Genomic DNA, 18,817 nt, shown 5'->3' with positions numbered 1-18,817 from the left:
ATACATATATGAACAGTTTAACAAATTTATTATAAAGTGAAGAGTTACTTAACTACTACCCACGTCAAGATATAAAACATTAAGGGAAATTTTCCTACGCTACACAATCACTCCATTTGGTGTAACTCTTCCTTTCAGATAAGGCCAAACAGTTGTTTTCCATCTAAAATATCTAGAAACACAAATTATCATGTACATATTTCATAAAATATTTATAATATACATAATACAATTATTGAAATTTAAAATTATTAATAAATGTGAATAAGTCCTCAAAATCTTAATAAAATGAAGGACATATCACTGTGCTCCGGTGATTGCCAGTACAGTGTCGTATACATGGTGAGTACTCAGTGAAGGTCTGTTATTACAGAGGATGTATTTCTGTTTCTACTCTTTTTTCCACTAGAAGGGAAAATTCAGGATAATGATATTATGTTTAAAATGTGTCAATACCAAGACAAAAAAAAACACATCTGGATGTGGCCGTATGGGAAATTCGGGACGAGAGATGACATGTACCACAGCCTACAAGCCTGGGCTACTTCTTAGAGCTTTAAAAGCAGCCTTCTACCATAGCATGCAATTCTTTTCTACTCTCTTAAATGAAAGTCGCAGATTACCTACAACAAAAGTCAGTTATTGACATATGGTTACTAAGGCTCCTAGGTTAATCTGTATTTTATTTTACATAAAATATCAACACTAGCAAGACCAGTTAGAATTAGAAGCATCCAGTTCACTTTCCATATTGTTCACACTAAAAAGACAAAGGACATGGGACTTCCCTGGCGGTCCGGTGGTTAAGACTCTGCGCTTTCACTGCAGGGGGCAAGGGAACATCCCTGGTGGGGGAACTAAGATCCTGCATGCTGCACGGCACGGCCCGGGCTGGGGAAGAGACAAAGGGCTTTATTCATGAGACTGGTCACATGTGGAAGAAAAAGTTTATCAGGAGACTGCTACAGTTTATTAAGGAGCCAAATCTAGCTCATGACCTGTGATCATTTTTGTCTCTGGACTGTTAGACACTACAGCTTAATACAGGCCCACACAATTCCCTACCAGTTAGGCAGCAGTGCAGTGCCAGTGTCCATAGCTCCATGGTCTTGTCTGTTAATTTTTTAACACCCTATATGCAAATGAGTCCAGCCTGTGTGCACCGACCGGACCACGACCAGGCTATTGTGTGGTTTGGGTCTGTTCACGATTGAGCGCCCTCATCGTAAGTGACCCTCGCCTTTGGTTCAAGAAGAGTGGTTGTCTGAAACAGAATCAACTTTCCCAGGATCTGTTTAGCTACTTGGTCTGGGGGCAATTCTTAAAAGTCAACCGGTGATGTCAAGATTTCAAGATGTGGTGCTGAATCCACATGGATGTTCAGTTACAAAAACACTTTGCATTTAAATAGTATTATGAGTCTCACAAAGTTCATAGCTCAGTTTTACACCTGTCAACCTTAGTTAAATGATTGATGTTATTTAAATGTTGCCATTGCTTTGAATTTACAGAGTAGGCATGGAGGATGAACATGTGACATTAAAAGAAAAAATAGAGAATGCCTTCTTCTGTTAAATGGGGAGAAGAACAAATAGCCAATAAGTTAAGCTGCATTGTAATATACACATGATTTCATTTTTAAAACTCTCAAATATGATACATTTGTAAACTTTTAGGTTAAATTTCATCTCACTTATTTGCATTTTCTTTTCTGATCTATATGTTTAAAAAACTGTATCTGATGCTTGAGACAAATAATCAGGACAGATTTTAACTATTCCCAACACAACAGATTATTAGGTTTCAGTAAAGACAATCTGATTTCATATTATCTGACCCAGAATGACTTATCAGAAGAAATGTGATATTCGTGAATTAAGAATGAGCTAATAACTGGAAATACATTTTAGCTCTAGTTTTCACACTGATAGTACAAAATCACTTTGCCTTGGTTTCACCAACTTTAGACTGGGTTACTATGAAAAAAAAATGGCAGATGGTAGAGCAACTTAGCAAAAATAAAACATATCTTTCTAACACCATGAGTTACAGTCAAACAGTAAAATGACCAAGGAAACCTCACATATCATATATTTTTTTTTCCTATCATCATGAAAGGTTTTATATTTGGCAGAACTGACACTCATTAAATTACGTAAAACACAATTAAATTTCAAAACACACGATTTGGAAAATGAAAGTGTTTCAGTGTCCAGTGGCTAATTTTTTAAAGTTCAAATGCCTGACATCAGCCCATTCATCCCAAAGAGGCAGCCAGACCCCTGCTTCTCTGTTTCTGTATTCGGAAGTCCCAAGGGTGATATTTAAACACAGTTACTTCTTTACCATAAACATACAGACTTTTAAGACACTGATTTTGCTACATGTCAACTGCAAGATCAAACAAGGCATTCTGCTAGAAAGCTGTAGGGTAGATTATAAAGAGTGGGTGAGGATGAGAAAGATGCTAGGAAAGTATGTCTATGCACGAAAGATCCCTTCCCTGGTTGGTCTGCTTCCAATTTCTTCTTCTCTGACGCAGCACTCTCCTGGATCCCTCTGCTTTTCTCATGACCAAAACGGTCAACGTGGGGGCATGAGATGAAGGCACTTCATCCTCTGCCCGAGCTACAGAGGCACACACACTGAGAGGTGGTCACAAACACACTTCCTTGAAGGTCAGAAGGCCAGGTTCAAAACCAAGAAAGGCCCTTCTCAGCATCTGTTTACTCCCTCAGGCCCTCAGGGTAGAACGAAAGGGCTGTACCAACTGAAGAACTTGTGATCTACACCTGCGTAGGCTTGAGGGGCTGCCAGATGCACTAACAGCAGAGGGCAGCCCGTCTTTCCTTTCAGCCCTCCTAGGCCCAATGCCAACGCCTCTCTGTGAATGGTTGGCTGGAAGCAAGAAGCGTGGCAAATCTCTTAGATATCAAGTTTTTTCTTCCTGTCATAGGAGGACACAGTTTGAGGGAAGAAAACGGAATAAATGCTCACATCCTATCCTGGTACTCTCTTGCACTCCCCCCAGCCTACCACCCACAACCCCCATAAGCAACACAGTTTAGAGCAACATACCACAAACCTTCTCCAGCCATCTTTTCTCAAGCCCCCCATTTATGCTCACTTGGTCTAGGGCAGGTGGACAGTTCCACAGCTGACCTAAAGTTGCTTCTGTTCCAGAGGAGTGAGCTAGGCCACTGCTCTAGAGGTTTTATTTGATGTAATTACAGTAATATATAAAGTATATACAAATGTAAAATACATATAATTGTGTGTAAAGATCACTTTAAAAAGGCTTATTTGACTCAGGCAAAATTGAGAAAATTTTTGGTTTTTTCTGCTTCCATATTTGAGTTCATATCTAGGAGGCCTTAACTCAGTGTTCTTTAAGCTTTTTACACAAGTGCTCACTAAAAGAATTTGGAAAATGATGTACCTCAGTGCATGTTTGTAAGATGATATCTAACATTTTGCATCAAAAGTTTAAATAGTACCAAAGGATGCCATGTGCAGCATACAGTAAATATTGACATTTTAAAAGGTAACTGTTTCCAATCTCTATGTTCATAGAGAACAGTCTGGTGGTTGCCAAGGGGGAAGGAGCTGGGGGAGGGATGGAGTGGGAGGTTGGTTAGCAGGTGTAAGCTTTATATATAGGAGGGATAAACAGCAAGGTCCTACTGTACAGCACAGAGAACTACATATAATATCCTATAAAAAACCATAATGGAAAAGAATATAAAAAATAATATATATTTATATATATATATATGTATGACTGAATCACCTTGCTGTATAGCAGAAATTAACACAACATTGTAAATCAACTATAGTTCAATAAAAATATTAAAACTGAAAAAAAAATCAATTAATGAAATGTAACCGTTTCATGACTTTCTTGAATATAACCAGTGTAATAAAATACCATAGAAATTTGATACCCAGTCATTCATTTTAAAAATACATGAAATGAGTTTAGCATTTGGAAATTTCATAGCATGTTTCTCTTGTAGTTGCAATTCAATTCCATCTCCTCTGCAAAAATGCATCCCAAAGTAATATGTTTTATACCTGAAAGTTTTTATTCATCACTCTTACTTCTGTGACAAAAAAAATAGAAATAAAGTAAAAGTTTTATTTCCCATGACCATAAAGCTCTACATAGTAAAAATTTTTTCTGAACCAAGTTATCATTACAATTATTAACAGCATATTATTAGCACACCATATGAATGCTGATAAATAATTATTAAATATAAAAAGTAAGTTTTTATTGAAAAGTAATTCTTAGTGAGATAAACAGGGTAGTTTTGTTTTCCCAATGATTACATGGATCTACCCACTCAAGAATATTATTTTGTGCTAAAATGAAACAGTTTAGCAACAATTCTGCTCTTATTTTTATTTGGAAAGATTTTCAATGCTGAGAAACCCTGTTCACATTAAGTAGAGATATATATTATTCTGTTAAGTATTCTGCTATAAAGGTATCACCAGTGTCCCAAAGAACTTCTAAGAGTTACATGTAGACCTATAACTCTACAAGTAGTGATATATCATCTAAAATTATTTTGAATTTTCTATCAGGTGGCAAATCAGTTGGGTCCTCCACCAATTTTGCTGAAAGTCAAAATGAGAAAATGACATGCAAGGATGTGTCACTTGACAATTCAGGTCATTTTACTTTCCCAACACCAACCCAAGAGGTTTAACATTTAAAGACAAAGCAGTATAACAGATTCTGAATGGGAAAAACGTCTGCCTTTCTTTTGGAAAATGGGAAAACGTCCATTGGGAAGGGGCAAGCCTACTATCACAGGCAGACTGCTTTGAGGAAAGAGAATCTGGAAATTGATTCTATCAAAACTGCCTGGGCCCACATAACCCTTTGGAAGCCCTCTTGTATCTCCTCCCCACCAGGGGCTGCACACTCAGTTCGAAATCTTCTGTCCTAATCCACCTGTCCTTCAAAATCCGCTTCCTTCACAACAGCATCAAGGATTACACATTTAGCCATACGCAAACTATCCTCCTGGACACTTACAACTCTTTCTGTGCTCCAATCCACGACACCTGACACGTGTGCCCGTATTTCAGTTTCTACCTCTTCAGTCTGACAAAGTGGTTAAGCATACAAGTCATACAAACCCAAATATGTTTCTCAGCTCTGCCAATTTACCCACTGTGTGATCTTGGACAAGTTATTAAACCTCTTTGGGTCTCAGTTTTCTCATCTGTAGAATGGAGGTATCACCAATTCCTTATACGGTGGATATGAGGATTACATTAGGTAATTTCTAGAAAGCGTTTACACAGTGCTTGGCATTTAGCAAGTGCTAAATAACTGCTGTATTCTTTTTATATGATGAAGTGTCTCTAGATCAGGGGCCAAGTTTTATTCATTTCCCATGTTCCATGGAATAGGGTCTGCACTGGGTGTTTTTTCCAGCACCATCAAGTAATTCTTCAATTCTCAGCAGACACTGACTGGGTATCCTGCAATTCAGCTCTATCCTGACACTATCTACCTGGTAGTGTCAGATCCCACAGCTTAAAGGCTCAGCCCCACAAGACCGCCCTCACTTTAGATACCTGTTACAAGTCCAGGTTGCCACCTGTGCTTCTGACCAACAGGCTATAGATCAGAGGTTCCAAAGACCCCCTCACTTTAGATACCTGTTACAAGTCCAGGTTGCCACCTGTGCTTCTGACCAACAGGCTATAGATCAGAGGTTCCCAAGACCCCCTCCTAAGATTCAATTCATTTGTTACATCAGCTAACAGAACTCAGACAATCAGTTACTTACTAGATTGCTGGTTTATTATATAGAAAAGGATGTAACTCAGAAACAGCCAGACGAAGAGATGCACAGCAAGGTGCATGGAAAGGCGCATAGAACTTCCATGCTGTAAGCATGCCACTCTTTCCACATCTAGATCTACGCGTTCACCAACCCCTCAGAACCCCATCCTTTCTAGGTGTTTATTACAAAAAAAAACCTAGGCATGATTGATGAAATCAATTACATAGGCATGATTGATGAAATTACTGGCCATTGGTGATTGATTCAACCTCCAGTGCTTCTCCCCTCCCCAGAAATCAAGGAGTGGAACTGAAGTTTCCAACCCTCTATTCGCATTTAGTTTCCCTGGCAACAAGCGCCCCCTCCCTGTTTGGGGCTTTCCAGAAGTCATCCCATTACCATAAACTCAGGTGTGGTTAAAAGGGGCTTGTTATGAATAACAAAAGATGCTCCTTTCACCTTTAGGGTTCTTACCACTTAGGAAATTCCAAGTGTTTTAGGAGCTCTGTGCCAGAAATGGGGATGAAGGCCAAATGATTATTTATTATTATTTTTTTAATGTCCTTATTGGAGGATAATTGCCTTACATTGTTGTTAGTTACTGCTGTATAACAAAGTGAATCAGCTATATATATACATATATCCTCATATCCCCTCCCTCTTGCATCTCCCTCCCACCCTCCCTATCCCACCCCTCTAGGTGGTCACAAAGCACCGAGCTGATCTCCCTGTGCTTTGTGCTATGCAGCTGCTTCCCACTAGCTATCTATTTTACATTTGGTAGTGTATATATGTCCATGCCACTCTCTCACTTCGTCCCAGCTTACCTTTCCCCCTCCCCATGTCCTCAAGTCCATTCTCTATGTCCCTGTCTTTATTCCTGTCCTGCCCCTAGGTTCTTCAGAACCCACTTTTTTTTTTAGATTCCATATATATATGTTAGCATATGGTATTTGTTTTTCTCTTTCTCACTTACTTCACTCTGTACGACAGAGTCTAGGTCCATCCACCTCACTCCAAATAACTCAATTTCGTTTCTTTTTATGGCTGAGTAATATTCCATTGTATATATGTGCCACATCTTCTTTATCCATTCATCTGTTGAGGGACACTTAGGTTGTTTCCATGTCCTGGCTATTGTAAATAGTGCTGCAATGAACATTGTGGTACATGACTTTCTGAATTATGGTTTTCTCAGGGTATATGCCCAGTAGTGGGATTGCTGGGTCATATGGTAGTTCTATTTTTAGTTTTTTAAGGAACCTCCATACTGTTCTCCATAGTGGCTGTATCAATTTACATTCCCACCAACACTGCAAGAGGGTTCCCTTTTCTCCACACCCTCTCCAGCATTTATTGTTTGTAGATTTTTTGATGATGGCCATTCTGACTGGTATGAGGAGATACCTCATTGCAGTTTTGATTTGCATTTCTCTAATGATTAGTGATGTTGAGCATCCTTTCATGTGTTTGTTGGCAATCTGTATATCTTCCTTGGAGAGATGTCTACTTAGGTCTTCTGCCCATTTTTGGATTGGGTTGTTTTGTTTTTTTGATATTGAGCTGCATGAGCTGCTTGTATATTTTGGAGATTAATCCTTTGTCAGTTGTTTCATTTGCAAATATTTTCTCCCATTCTGAGGGTTGTCTTTTGGTCTTGTTTATGGTTTCCTTTGCTGTGCAAAAGCTTTTAGGTTCCATTAGGTCCCACTTGTTTATTTTTGTTTTTATTCCCATTTCTCTAGGAGGTGGGTGGGTCAAAAAGGATCTTGCTGTGATTTATGTCATAGAGTGTTCTGCCTATGTTTTCCTCTAAGAGTTTTAGAGTATCTGGCCTTACATTTAGGTCTTTAATCCATTTGGAGTTTATTTTTGTGTATGGTGTTAGGAAGTGTTCTAATTTCATCAAATGATTATTTATTATTAATTACAACATTACAGGTCTTATGCCAAAGAAGCACTCAATAAATTCTTGTTGAATGAGAAGGTAAAGGGGATAAAAAGTGTCATTTATGGTAACTCACTAAAGCTATGGTATTTAACTGGAATATACAATACGCCTTTAGCCTTGCTTGCTTTTTTAATTTTGATAGCTATGCATGGAATGCTAAACACTCCCAGAAAGAGTGGAATCATTAACTTTTTAGAGAAAATCTAACCAGCTTGCCATATATTAAGACATTTTTTACAGAATGAAAATAAACATCAGCTTCAAGGCAGAGTAGAAAAGGGTGTCAACAAAGGAAGACAGCCTTGAACAAACCATACACCCGACTCTGTGACCTAACCTAATGCTCCTTGCAATTAACACGGTTACTGCCATTTCCCCTCTTTCATGGGTAAAATGTCCCAAAGAACTTAAATATTTTCTTAAAAAAATGACTTGATATAATATCAGACTGACTTGCTGCTCCTCTATAAATGCATTCTCTTCAAGAGTATCTGCTGAAACAAGCAGATCTAGTGAAGTAAAGGAATCACACAATAGTGGGAAAACCAGAGGATGTATACTTATTTTCAAATCACCTTTCACTTTTTTTGTTTTCCATGTACTTTCCAAGGATGTGCCTTAATATTCCAAAGACCTGGGTTCAAACCCTGCTGCTGCTCTTACTATCTGTGTAACTTTGAATAAGTATTCAATGTTTCTGAGCTACTGTTTCCTCATGTGTAAGATGAGGATACCACCCACCTTCCCACAGGTTTACGAAAAGAATTGCTTCACTTTATGGACAATGAGATGAAAGCTCAGCATGTTGAATGATGTGTTACAAGTCACAGCCGAGTTAGACCAGGAATTCAAGTCTACTCAAATCAGGTACATGTTTTGTTTTGTTTTTTTCCTGCCACTGTACCACATGCCTTCTCAATGCAAAGGCTTACATAATCAGTCGCTGGAGTTCTTAGGGTAAAGAGAAAGTGAGGTCACAGATCTGGACCACACCTCAGTTGATTACCTAATTCTGACTTATCAGGTTTGAAGGAGGACAGTCATAATCACACTCTTTCGAAAACAAAGTTAACACTCTCCTAAATTTTCTAGAAATCCTCTCCAAAACTACCCCACATAACAACTCTTGGTCAGAATACCTTGTTCCAATTCCCTTGTATGACAATTTTTACTAATTTCTTCCCTTCCTGTCTTCAGCTGACCTAGAGAGGACAAACATGCAAACACTTCACAATACCCATCAAGTGCCCAATAGGTGTGAGAGCTATTACGTCACTGTCTTTTTCCAGACATTCCTCACAGTGCCTAGTGATTCTCATCCAGATACCCCCCAGGTTCCAGAACTTGCTACACTTGCAAATCATTTCACTTCTCTGGGCTTCAGTTTCCTTGCCTACAACACAAAGTGATTGTCCTCTAATCCAAGGACTGTGGGTCCTACATGAGTCTTCCTCCTTTGAAACAAAGCATGCTCTGACTTGAGGATCTACAGTGCAATCTCCTACACTTTAAGGCCTACGTTTAAATGTACAGATATGAAAATGTCTTATGCCCTTCGCCTTGAAGACTTGAGCTGTATCTGTAACAGCACAGTAGAAATCCTAACATTTGAATTTGTATGATCTGTCTCATATCGTCCTATTACTTTTTCCATAAATTATGATGCACGCTTCCGAGCATAATATCAGTGTCCTCATCTGGAAACTTGAATGGACATTTGAAATCATCTTGTGAACTTAAGGCATTCATGACAAGTATCTGAAGGGCTTTTTTAAAGTACGACATGGTAAAAACACAAATGCTATTAAAGAATACAGAGTAAAAATAAATCTCTCTCCCACTCCTGATTTCTGATTTCTTTTTTTGATTGTATTTTTATGTAATGGGAGCATATTACATGCTGCTGGCCCCCACCCCTGGCTTTTTTTTGTTTTTTCTTGCTTATACTATCTCTTGGAGATCATTCCATATCGACACAAATTTATCACATTCTTTTTTGTTCCTCCTCTCCACATTGCAGACTCTAAGTGACCTGGGATCATATTCCAGCTCTGGGGCCCTGGGCAAGTCCTTGCCTCTGTCTTCTCACCTGTTACACTGAGAGTCACAGCATTTTCTAAAAGAAATGAGGGAGATACTATCTGCATGTGCCTAGTACAGCACCGGGCATGCAGTGAGGCTCAATGACTGTTGGTCATTAACATTCCTCTGCCTTGTGGAGCTCCTCAGGGGATCTGACCTTTCAAGGCAGACATGGTGGGACTATAGAATCGGACCAACACAATGTCAAATCCTGCCCTCAGATTTCTTCTAAGAGACACACGGTATTTCCTAGGGGTACACATCTATTATTTTATTAGGCCAGTTCCCTACTAATGGACATTTAGGTAGTTTCCAGTCTCTGTGATGACAAACACAGCAACAGCCCTGCTCATATTGCAGAAGTGAGGTTGCTGATCTAACAGCTTATTGAGGTTGGGACTTGACTTATGAAATCACAGATCCACAGCCCCAGCTTCTGTTTACTCCTCATTCAACAACTCTGCTTCCCTCCCCGAGCCCTTTCAGCTTAGCCCTTTGTCTTCTGTTTCCATTGCCTGCCTGACATGAAAAGTGGACTTGGATAGGCCTAGTACCTGATTACCTCAAATAGGGAAAACCACCTTACACAGAAGATGAAATGATCAACTATGTGAACTTTAAAACCAGCATACAATGTCATCATTATTATGGATTCACTGTAACGTGTTTGTTATTCCCAATTCATAGCCATAGACTATCCCAGTGGTGCTGGAGCACCTGGAGAGTGGTGAGCACGGAGTGGGGGGTAAAAATAAGGTAAGAAAAATGATTACTCTGGGAAGTAGGAACAGGGTAAGTAGGACGATCCCCAACTCTGGGCTCCCAATACTGCCTGACAACAGCTGCCCTCGTGTACCCAGAGATCTTCAGGCAGGCAGGAAAGAAGAAACCTACACACAGGGGGCCCTTTGACTTGTCCACTTCCCTCATACTTGTTTATACCCAATCTTCTAGAATAAATCAGGGGTAACTGATGTCTTTCCAAAGCCCATTCACTGCACTTGAACGACTCTCTCCACCCATCAATCTCAAAAGGCCACACCTCCCTCATATAATTATATTATCCTTTGCATGTGAAGTTGATGCTATATGGTAAACATAATTCAAAGACTGTCAGGTGGACTCACAGGCTGGTCCACACTATGTATAGAAAGACTCCTTTTGATTTAGGAGAAAGAAACTAAAGTGTGCCAAGCCCCTCCACGTTCTTGACACGATGCTGTGCCCAGTGCAGACACCAACCGCATGACAACCCGTGAGGCAGGAGGTAATACCCCCACTGGACCCACAAAGAAACTGAGGCTCAGCCTGGTTAAGTGACTTCATCACATTGCACAGTTAGTACAGGGATGACTGAGGCTGAACCCAGATTTATCAGATGTAGCTCAGTCTGATATGCCAGTCTCTACTCACATAGCTTGCCTTCTGTCTGTGTTAAAAAAAAAAATTTTTTTTTAATCTATTTTTGATCGCCACAAGCCAAGCTGGGTTTCTGCTGACCTCATGTCTGACACAACGTGCCAACCAGAGCAAGTGCTCAATAAGTGATTATTACTCTCTTGACATTACTATGTCTCAGCAGCCCAGAGCTTTACACTACATCAAATTGATGAAACTGTACTTCGCTATATCAAAGCATTTCTCCGTCTCTCCTGCTTTGGGCTACACCCAGCTCAGGTCACCAGTAAATGTCAGTCAGGTACCCACATGTGAATCATTTGCTAGGGGGTTCAGACCTGTGTGGCACCATCATCCCCTAGAGTTGGCCAACCGACCTACCAACTACCAAGTGTTCCTGCTGGGAGTCATGGAGTGTAGAACCTGATTCAGTGACCTCCACAGGGGATGCTGCAGAAACCCATAGAGACCCCAGGACAGGTGGATCGGCCATTCATACCAGCTCTGTCAATCAGAGGCTCTCAAGAGGCAGCCCTCAAGCCATACTGGGCCCTTAGGAATGTTTGATTTAGCACAGAGACTTTCTTCAAACTGAAATCAATTGCCAAAACTTAAAATTCTGGAAAGTTTCTATAAATATCTAAATTTCGTGCTTCCCTTAAGACAGTGGAAGATTGACAACACTGGGTCCTCTCTCTTGCACAGAAACACTGGCTTGGCCTGAGCGGTAGCTCTCTGCTTCCAGACCAGGCACAAACCATCCTCACTCACAAGTTCATTTTCAGGATCCCTCGGGCATTGTGTCTGCAGCGTCTTCCACAGATGCAGAGTGGGAATGCCAAAATGTCACCCGAACCGGCTTTTCAGTTGTCTGAAGACTACACTGCAACTATTTATTTCTCTGTTCATCAGTACGATATGCTTAAGAACTCAAAATGCTGCATCAGACAATCACAGCATTGTTTATCCACTGTAAATGGTTTCACCCATTACTTTTCTTACAGCTCATTATGGATTATAGCTAAACATTCTGTCTTTCCTGTCTTTACTGCTGTCTTCTTACAGCAAAAACTCTTTTCTGACAGGAACCCACCTACATGAGCTGCCAAGAGCTTGTCAGAGAAAGGGCTGTACAAAACATGCACTTTTCCTTCCTGCCATCTCGCCTCCTGCTTTACCCGCAAGCTCCAAGCTCCTCTGCCGAGCAGATTTGCAGGAATGCTCTGGCTGCCTGCCCTGGCGCTGAACTCCTCTGAGGTGGGGGGGGGGGGGGGGGGCGGGGGGGCAGAAGGCAGGCTGGGAGCAGGGCTCCTGACTCTGGAATGCACTTCCTCATAGAGGTGCCAAGGTCTAATCTTGGTGGATTCTGAACACAATGGCTTTTGAGCTACCAGGGCATTTATTATTCCTGACGGAGAAATGAAAACACAGGCTTTTTAAATCTGCAGAGAACTGAGATGCAGGTTAAGGGCAGTGGTCATCAAGTTTGACTGAATTACTTTAACTTCAGAAGAAATAAAATAACGTCTTCTAAAGTTACAGGTCATGTAGTATACATTAATGATATAAACTAACAAAAAGCTAAAGTCTCCTTTCTATCACAACTTGTTTTTTAGTATCTATAAATGTTCAATGAGAGGTGAGAATTTATGCCAATGACTCTTGGAACTGTAGTTCTAAAGTTTTATTTTAGAGAGCCTACCAGAATTCAATTTATGAAAATTCATAGCTGGCCTCATTAGAGTTTTTTTTTTTTTTTAATCTATCTTCTTTTTAAACCACAACTCCATTTTTGCCAAACGCAGTACAATCTAATAAACTTTTCCTATGTTTTAAAATAAGCTTTCTACCATTTTAATTGTCAAAATTTTCAAATAAAAATTTAAGTAATTGTGGCAGGAATATTTAGTAAGGTAATACTTTTGCTTCTCTTTGGTCAATAAAAAATAATTAGAAAAAAAAAACAAAACTCCTGTTTTGAGCTATTGTTCCTTTCCTGCCCAGCCACGCATGAACGAATCTCAGGACCAGGGAGCTTTGGAGCAAGGAGGCTACTCTGGAGCTGAGAGTGTGGGAATCAGAAGTGACAGGGCTGCAGGAGCTGCCTGGAGTGGCAGAAAAGGCTTGGTGGGGAAGGAGATGGAGGCTTGAGGGCTACAGCAACCTAGGGACCTACAGGCCACTCCCTCACATCATCCTCCCCTCCACCACCCGCCACAGCAGAGCCTTAAAGGTGCAGGCTTGACCCTAAGCACAGGAGGCTCCCGGGCTTACCAATAACCCCTCCCCTCTCATACTCACAGTGGCCCAGATTCACACAGAATTGCCCTGCTTCATGGGACCCGCTGGGTGGGATAAGGAGCACAGAGTGACTGATTGCCCTCTTCAAGTGTTCCACTCCAAGTCTGAACCCCACCATGACCTTAGAGACTGGGTCTCTCTACCAGCTGGGTTCAACTGAGGCTCAAAGCAGAGAGTACATTTGAATTAGAGGGAAAAGAATATGTAACATTCAGGGACTTCTCTGGTGGCACAATGGTTAAGAATCCACCTCCCAATGCAGGGGGCACGGGTTTGATCCCTGGTCGGGGAACTAGATCCCACATGCATGCTGCAACTAAGAGTTTGCATGCCACAACTAAGGAGCCCGTGAGCTGCAACTAAGGAGCCCTCCTGCCGCAACTGAGACCCAGCACAACCAAAAATAAATAAATTAATTAAATTAAATTAAAAAAAGAATATGTAACATTCAAATAAACATAGAACATTATCCCTGCCCCCAGAGCATTCTTCATATGTGCATGACAGCAACTGAAATAACTCTGCACCATAGGCATTGCTAAATGGTCCTTCCCCACCCAGGACAATCATGCTGTCAAGGGCAGGGTCATCTCTGGGTCCCCAGAACACATCACAGTTTTGTGGAACACAGGCTTGAAAAGTAATTCAAAATCAAAGTGAAATGTACACACAGCCAGTCTCAGTTTTTAAACACAGCACTGTATGATCCTCTTTTTTGTGTAAAAATTATAAAAATATACCATTGTTTAAAATACATACAATAAATCAGCATGAATACTTAGAGATATCACTACAAAAATATTCACTTTAGTTACATTTATATTTTTCAAATTTTGAAACAGCTTAAATATCCAAAAACTAACCACTGGTTGAATAAATTATGTCACATCAATGCATCTATGCAGCAGAAAATTATTTGGACATTCAAATGGTGCTGTATAAGAACACTTAAAATTTGTTAGAACATATTCATGACATATTATTAAATAAAAAGGTAAATAAAAACACTGCTATATCATTTTTGCAGAAAAGATATGCAAACGACCAGAAGGCTATATAAAATAGTGTTAGCACTAAGAGAATGGAACTGAATATGAAAGATATTCTTTTTGCAGGGGAGGGGGAGTTCTGAGGTTCCTCAATTTCCTAAAGCAAGGATGTATGTTTATAATAGTAAAAGCATAACATGTGCCGCATTTTTTAAAAGATTCTCAGCCTGATGCTGAGAGGCTGTCCTCGAGCACTCCGGGCTGTGCCTTAGCCACCTCCCACCTCCTCAGCCTCCACCCTAGAGGGAGAGTGTTTTAATACAACACTAGTGGGGAGGGGAGACGGACGCGAGGGCTCGGTACAGTTCCAGGCTACTCTGTGAAAACTGCATTTGGCTGGATCTACATAAGCCAGGAGAGAAACAAAAACAAAACCCCTTGTCCCTAAATAAATCAGCTTCTGGAATTTCGGCTTCCAAGGAGAGACAGACAGACAGACAGACAGACACAATGTTACAGAGGCAGATATTTTTCTAAGAGCACAGGAGGAGAGGAAAAGGAACAACCTGAGCAGGTCTGTGTAAAAAGCACGTGTGATTCCAGCATCTCAAGTGGAATGAAATGTTGATTGGACGCGAGGAATGCTTTTGAAATTCTTGGTTGGTCTCAGAATAATTTCATGAGGCCTGGTGTTTAAGAAATAGCAAAGGATCTGAAAGTTTGCTTATCAACTATACCACATTGCACTTGATCCAAATGGGATTTAAGACTGATCATATTCAAAGATAATCACAAAATATTAAGATAAAGATATTAAATATTAAAGCTAGAATTTCTGTCCTAAGCCACCTGCTTATTATGTAATCTTGGCCAAATTACCTTTATAATCTTAGTTTCCTCATCAGCTAAATAGGGATAATGATATTACTTATGTGGCAGGTAACCCATTGCAAAATTAAATCATGTCTTATTTTTGCCACTGTAGAACCATCAGAAAGAATTTAATTTCCTCTCAGCCCAGTGAGAGGAGGGGACCTACAATCAGATTTAATTTCACTTTAGAAACTCTAAGTCAGGTGACATTCCCACAGCCAGCAGCGGTGGAGCAAACTCAAAACACGTTCCTCATAGGCTTGCCATGAGGGTTAAATGAAACAACAGCTGTCATAATGCTTTGCCAACTGTCATGCGATGTTCAGATGTTATTTTTTTAATTAGTTATCTATTTTATACATATTAGTATATATATGTCAATCCCAATCTCCCAATTCATCTTACCACCACACCCCAGATGTTAATTATTGTTATTAAAAATTCCATTCTCTTCATACAATATGGCAGAAAGAGCCAGGAGATCTGGCCTCTCGTCCCAGCCCCACCCCTTTCTAGCTACTGGGACCATGTCTTCCTCATCTGTAAAATGGGAACGTAGTGTCTGCCTTGCCCTACCTCACAGGATTACTGTGAGGCTCAAGTGAAATAATATATGTGAAAAGCCCGTGGAGAGTGTTAGACAAGGCTGATCTGTAAGCAAGCCACAAACCAAAGTCGGTAAGATCACTTTAGAGTAAAATTCCGTGAGCTCTGAACACTGAACATGGATTGAAACTGACTGATGAGGTGGTTTATTAAAGAAGTGGTGTGCATTAAAAACAAAAAACCTGAATAACCCAAATGTCCATCAAGAGTAGAATGGGGCTTCCCTGGTGGCGCAGTGGTTGAGAATCTGCCTGCCAATGCAGGGGACATTGGTTCGAGCCCTGGTCTGGGAAGATCCCACGTGCCACAGAGCAACTAAGCCCGTGAGCCACAACTACTGAGCCTGCGCGTCTGGAGCCTGTGCTCCGCAACAAGAGAGGCCCGCGCACTGCGATGAAGAGTGGCCCCTGCTCGCCGCAACTAGAGAAAGCCCTCACACAGAAACGAAGACCCAACACAGCCAAAAATAATAAATAAATAAAAATAAATAAATTTAAATTTAAAAAAAAGAGTAGAATGGATAAGAAGCTGTCATACAATAGAAAACTCACTGCAAGAAAAATGAATGCACTTTAGTATATATTACATATAACACTGATAGAAGCAAGACACAAAGGAACACACCCCTTGATTCAATTATATAATGTTCTAAAAATAGGCAAAACAAACTACTTTGTTCAGAGAAGGCTACATAAGTAGTAAAATTATAGTGAAAAGTAAAGAAATAATTATCACACAGTCAGAGGTTTTCACTGGTTGGGGGGAGAGGAGAAGGTGAGGATGTGACCAAGCAAACAGCAGGGACTTCAGGGGCTGCAGGCTATGTTAAATTGTGCGTGTGTGCATGTGCACGCCCGTGTAAAAATTTATATATGTATATAAACACACATACACTTATGTGTATGTGCACAGGTATATACTATGTATACTTTATGCACTTTATTATAGTTCACAATAAAAGAAAGACCAACGATAACAAAAAACTAAATACAGACTGTTATGTCAACGGTATTTTTTTTTAAGACTTTTGCCAAAGACTTTGTTTCGATTCCAATCTCAGCTACACCAAATTAAGAAATTACGCAGTTGAGATTTTATTTAATCCCTTCAAAAAAGAATTAAGTATAGTCATTAAGCAGGCTATGGTGATTCAACTTGCTTACCTGCCTGCTTGTTAATAATTTCTGATTGCGTGGACATTTTCTGGGTCAAATTAAAAATTCTAGTGTTAACAATTAAAAACCTCCAGGGCTACAGTCACCACTTAAGTGTATGTTACACCAGGAGCCTAAAAGGAAACACAAGGTTACAATGAGGAGTTGTGGGGGGGCTCTGTGACTTACCTGCTGGCTGTGTTGGTGCTATTCTCTTAGGGTAAGTCTTGCTTCGACTTCTTGCCACATTCTGATCTGGCCGGGGAAGTTGAATAGAAAGATCTCGACTCATTTGTAACGCTGTCCTGCCACTTGAAAAAACAACATTTTGAGTAACACAGGTAAAACCACACAGTCACAAAATTACACCACAGCTCATGGAGAATATCTGCAATGTATGGACAGAAGAAAAAACACAGATTCACACAGGTTATAAGTATATAGGGCCTTCAACTGATTCTCACTGCAATGTTAACCAAGGAAGTAATAAACTCTAATAGGAAAGATTTAGGTGAGACAGAAGCGCCAACTGAAGAATGTCGCTCGCCATCTGGTTCTACAAGAATGAAGTCACTAGCCACTAAAGTCGCTGACCTTCAACACACTCTGAAAGGAGGTCAGGACAGAGATCAGGAATGAGGCTGGGAAAAAGTGGCCAAACAGGCCTTCAGATGATTAGGTGTCTTCAGGAGAAAATTGTATGAACCCAGTTTCTTACATCTTCTCATACTTAGAAAAGCGCTAAAAGCATTAATGGAGACATCTGCTCCTCATGACGAGCAGCAACCTTCTACAGAGGTGTGGGCTGGACTGCACGCATTCCCTTAGGAGCAGTTCCTCAGAGCTATCTGAGAGGCCCTCTCTCAGCCTCTAGTCCTCAGTAAGCCCCAGATAAAACAACTCACAGCTCTCACGTTGCGCTTTTTTCCCTCAGCCGACACAAGGAAGATCTTTCAGAGGGAGAACCAGGAAAGAAAGGATTTATTAAAGGAGGAGCTAGGTTTTGATTTAAGTAGAACGATAGGCTAGAAATAGAGGCTGCTGATGGTCTTCCAGCTCTACAACTAAATAGTAAAGAAATTGTGTTGGGCTAAACTACAGAAGGCAATGATTCTACGTGAATCAACACGTCCCCGTGCTGTACTTATAAGGCAAGTCATAGAGCCTCCCCAATTGGACCACTTAGTGTGATTTCACTCTGAACCCTGTGACACAATCAACCATTGATTACACCCACTTCACCTGAGTCAGGAAGTGCCCAGGAAGATTTAAAGCAGCCTAAAACCCCATGCACAGTACCGCTTCCTTAAGAGTATGTGAGGATGCAACAGGGAGAGCTTTCCCTGGGGACAAACTAATCTACTCAAGGAACTATGTAATTTAATTTGCTGTATTTCAGTCAACATTCATCCTACGAAAAGTTTATTCCACAGCTGAATTTGAGCCAATGAACAGCTCTGGCTTTCATGACAGAAAGTATCATTTAGGTACAGAGAAAATGCATTTCTAAGTATGTATCAATAATTTGATTCACCACAGTAAGAGCCACCTAATGGGAAGAAAAAAAGTCTTTTATTGGCCACAAATCCCATTCATCCTACATTTACAGAATACATATTGGTGGCTCTCTCCCTAAAAGAGATTAAATAAGACTTA

General features: G+C 40.4%; 1 protein-coding gene across 4 annotated transcripts in view; it reads right to left on the bottom strand.

Moving 5' to 3' along the window:
• EPB41L4A (erythrocyte membrane protein band 4.1 like 4A) overlaps positions 1 to 18,817 on the bottom strand; it is a 264,564-nt gene that overhangs the window by 51,458 nt on the left and 194,289 nt on the right. For all 4 annotated transcript variants that reach the window (XM_036848718.1, XM_036848720.1, XM_036848717.1 and 1 more), the window contains one exon: positions 17,351 to 17,472. In XM_036848718.1, the coding sequence (XP_036704613.1) occupies positions 17,351 to 17,472 (122 nt within the window). The remainder of the gene's footprint in view (positions 1 to 17,350; positions 17,473 to 18,817) is intronic.

Source organism: Balaenoptera musculus, chromosome 3 (genome assembly GCF_009873245.2).
Source record: "Balaenoptera musculus isolate JJ_BM4_2016_0621 chromosome 3, mBalMus1.pri.v3, whole genome shotgun sequence".
Lineage (NCBI taxonomy): Eukaryota > Metazoa > Chordata > Mammalia > Artiodactyla > Balaenopteridae > Balaenoptera > Balaenoptera musculus.
Note: the sequence above shows the minus strand (reverse complement) of the source record. Positions and strands in the feature narration are given on the sequence as shown.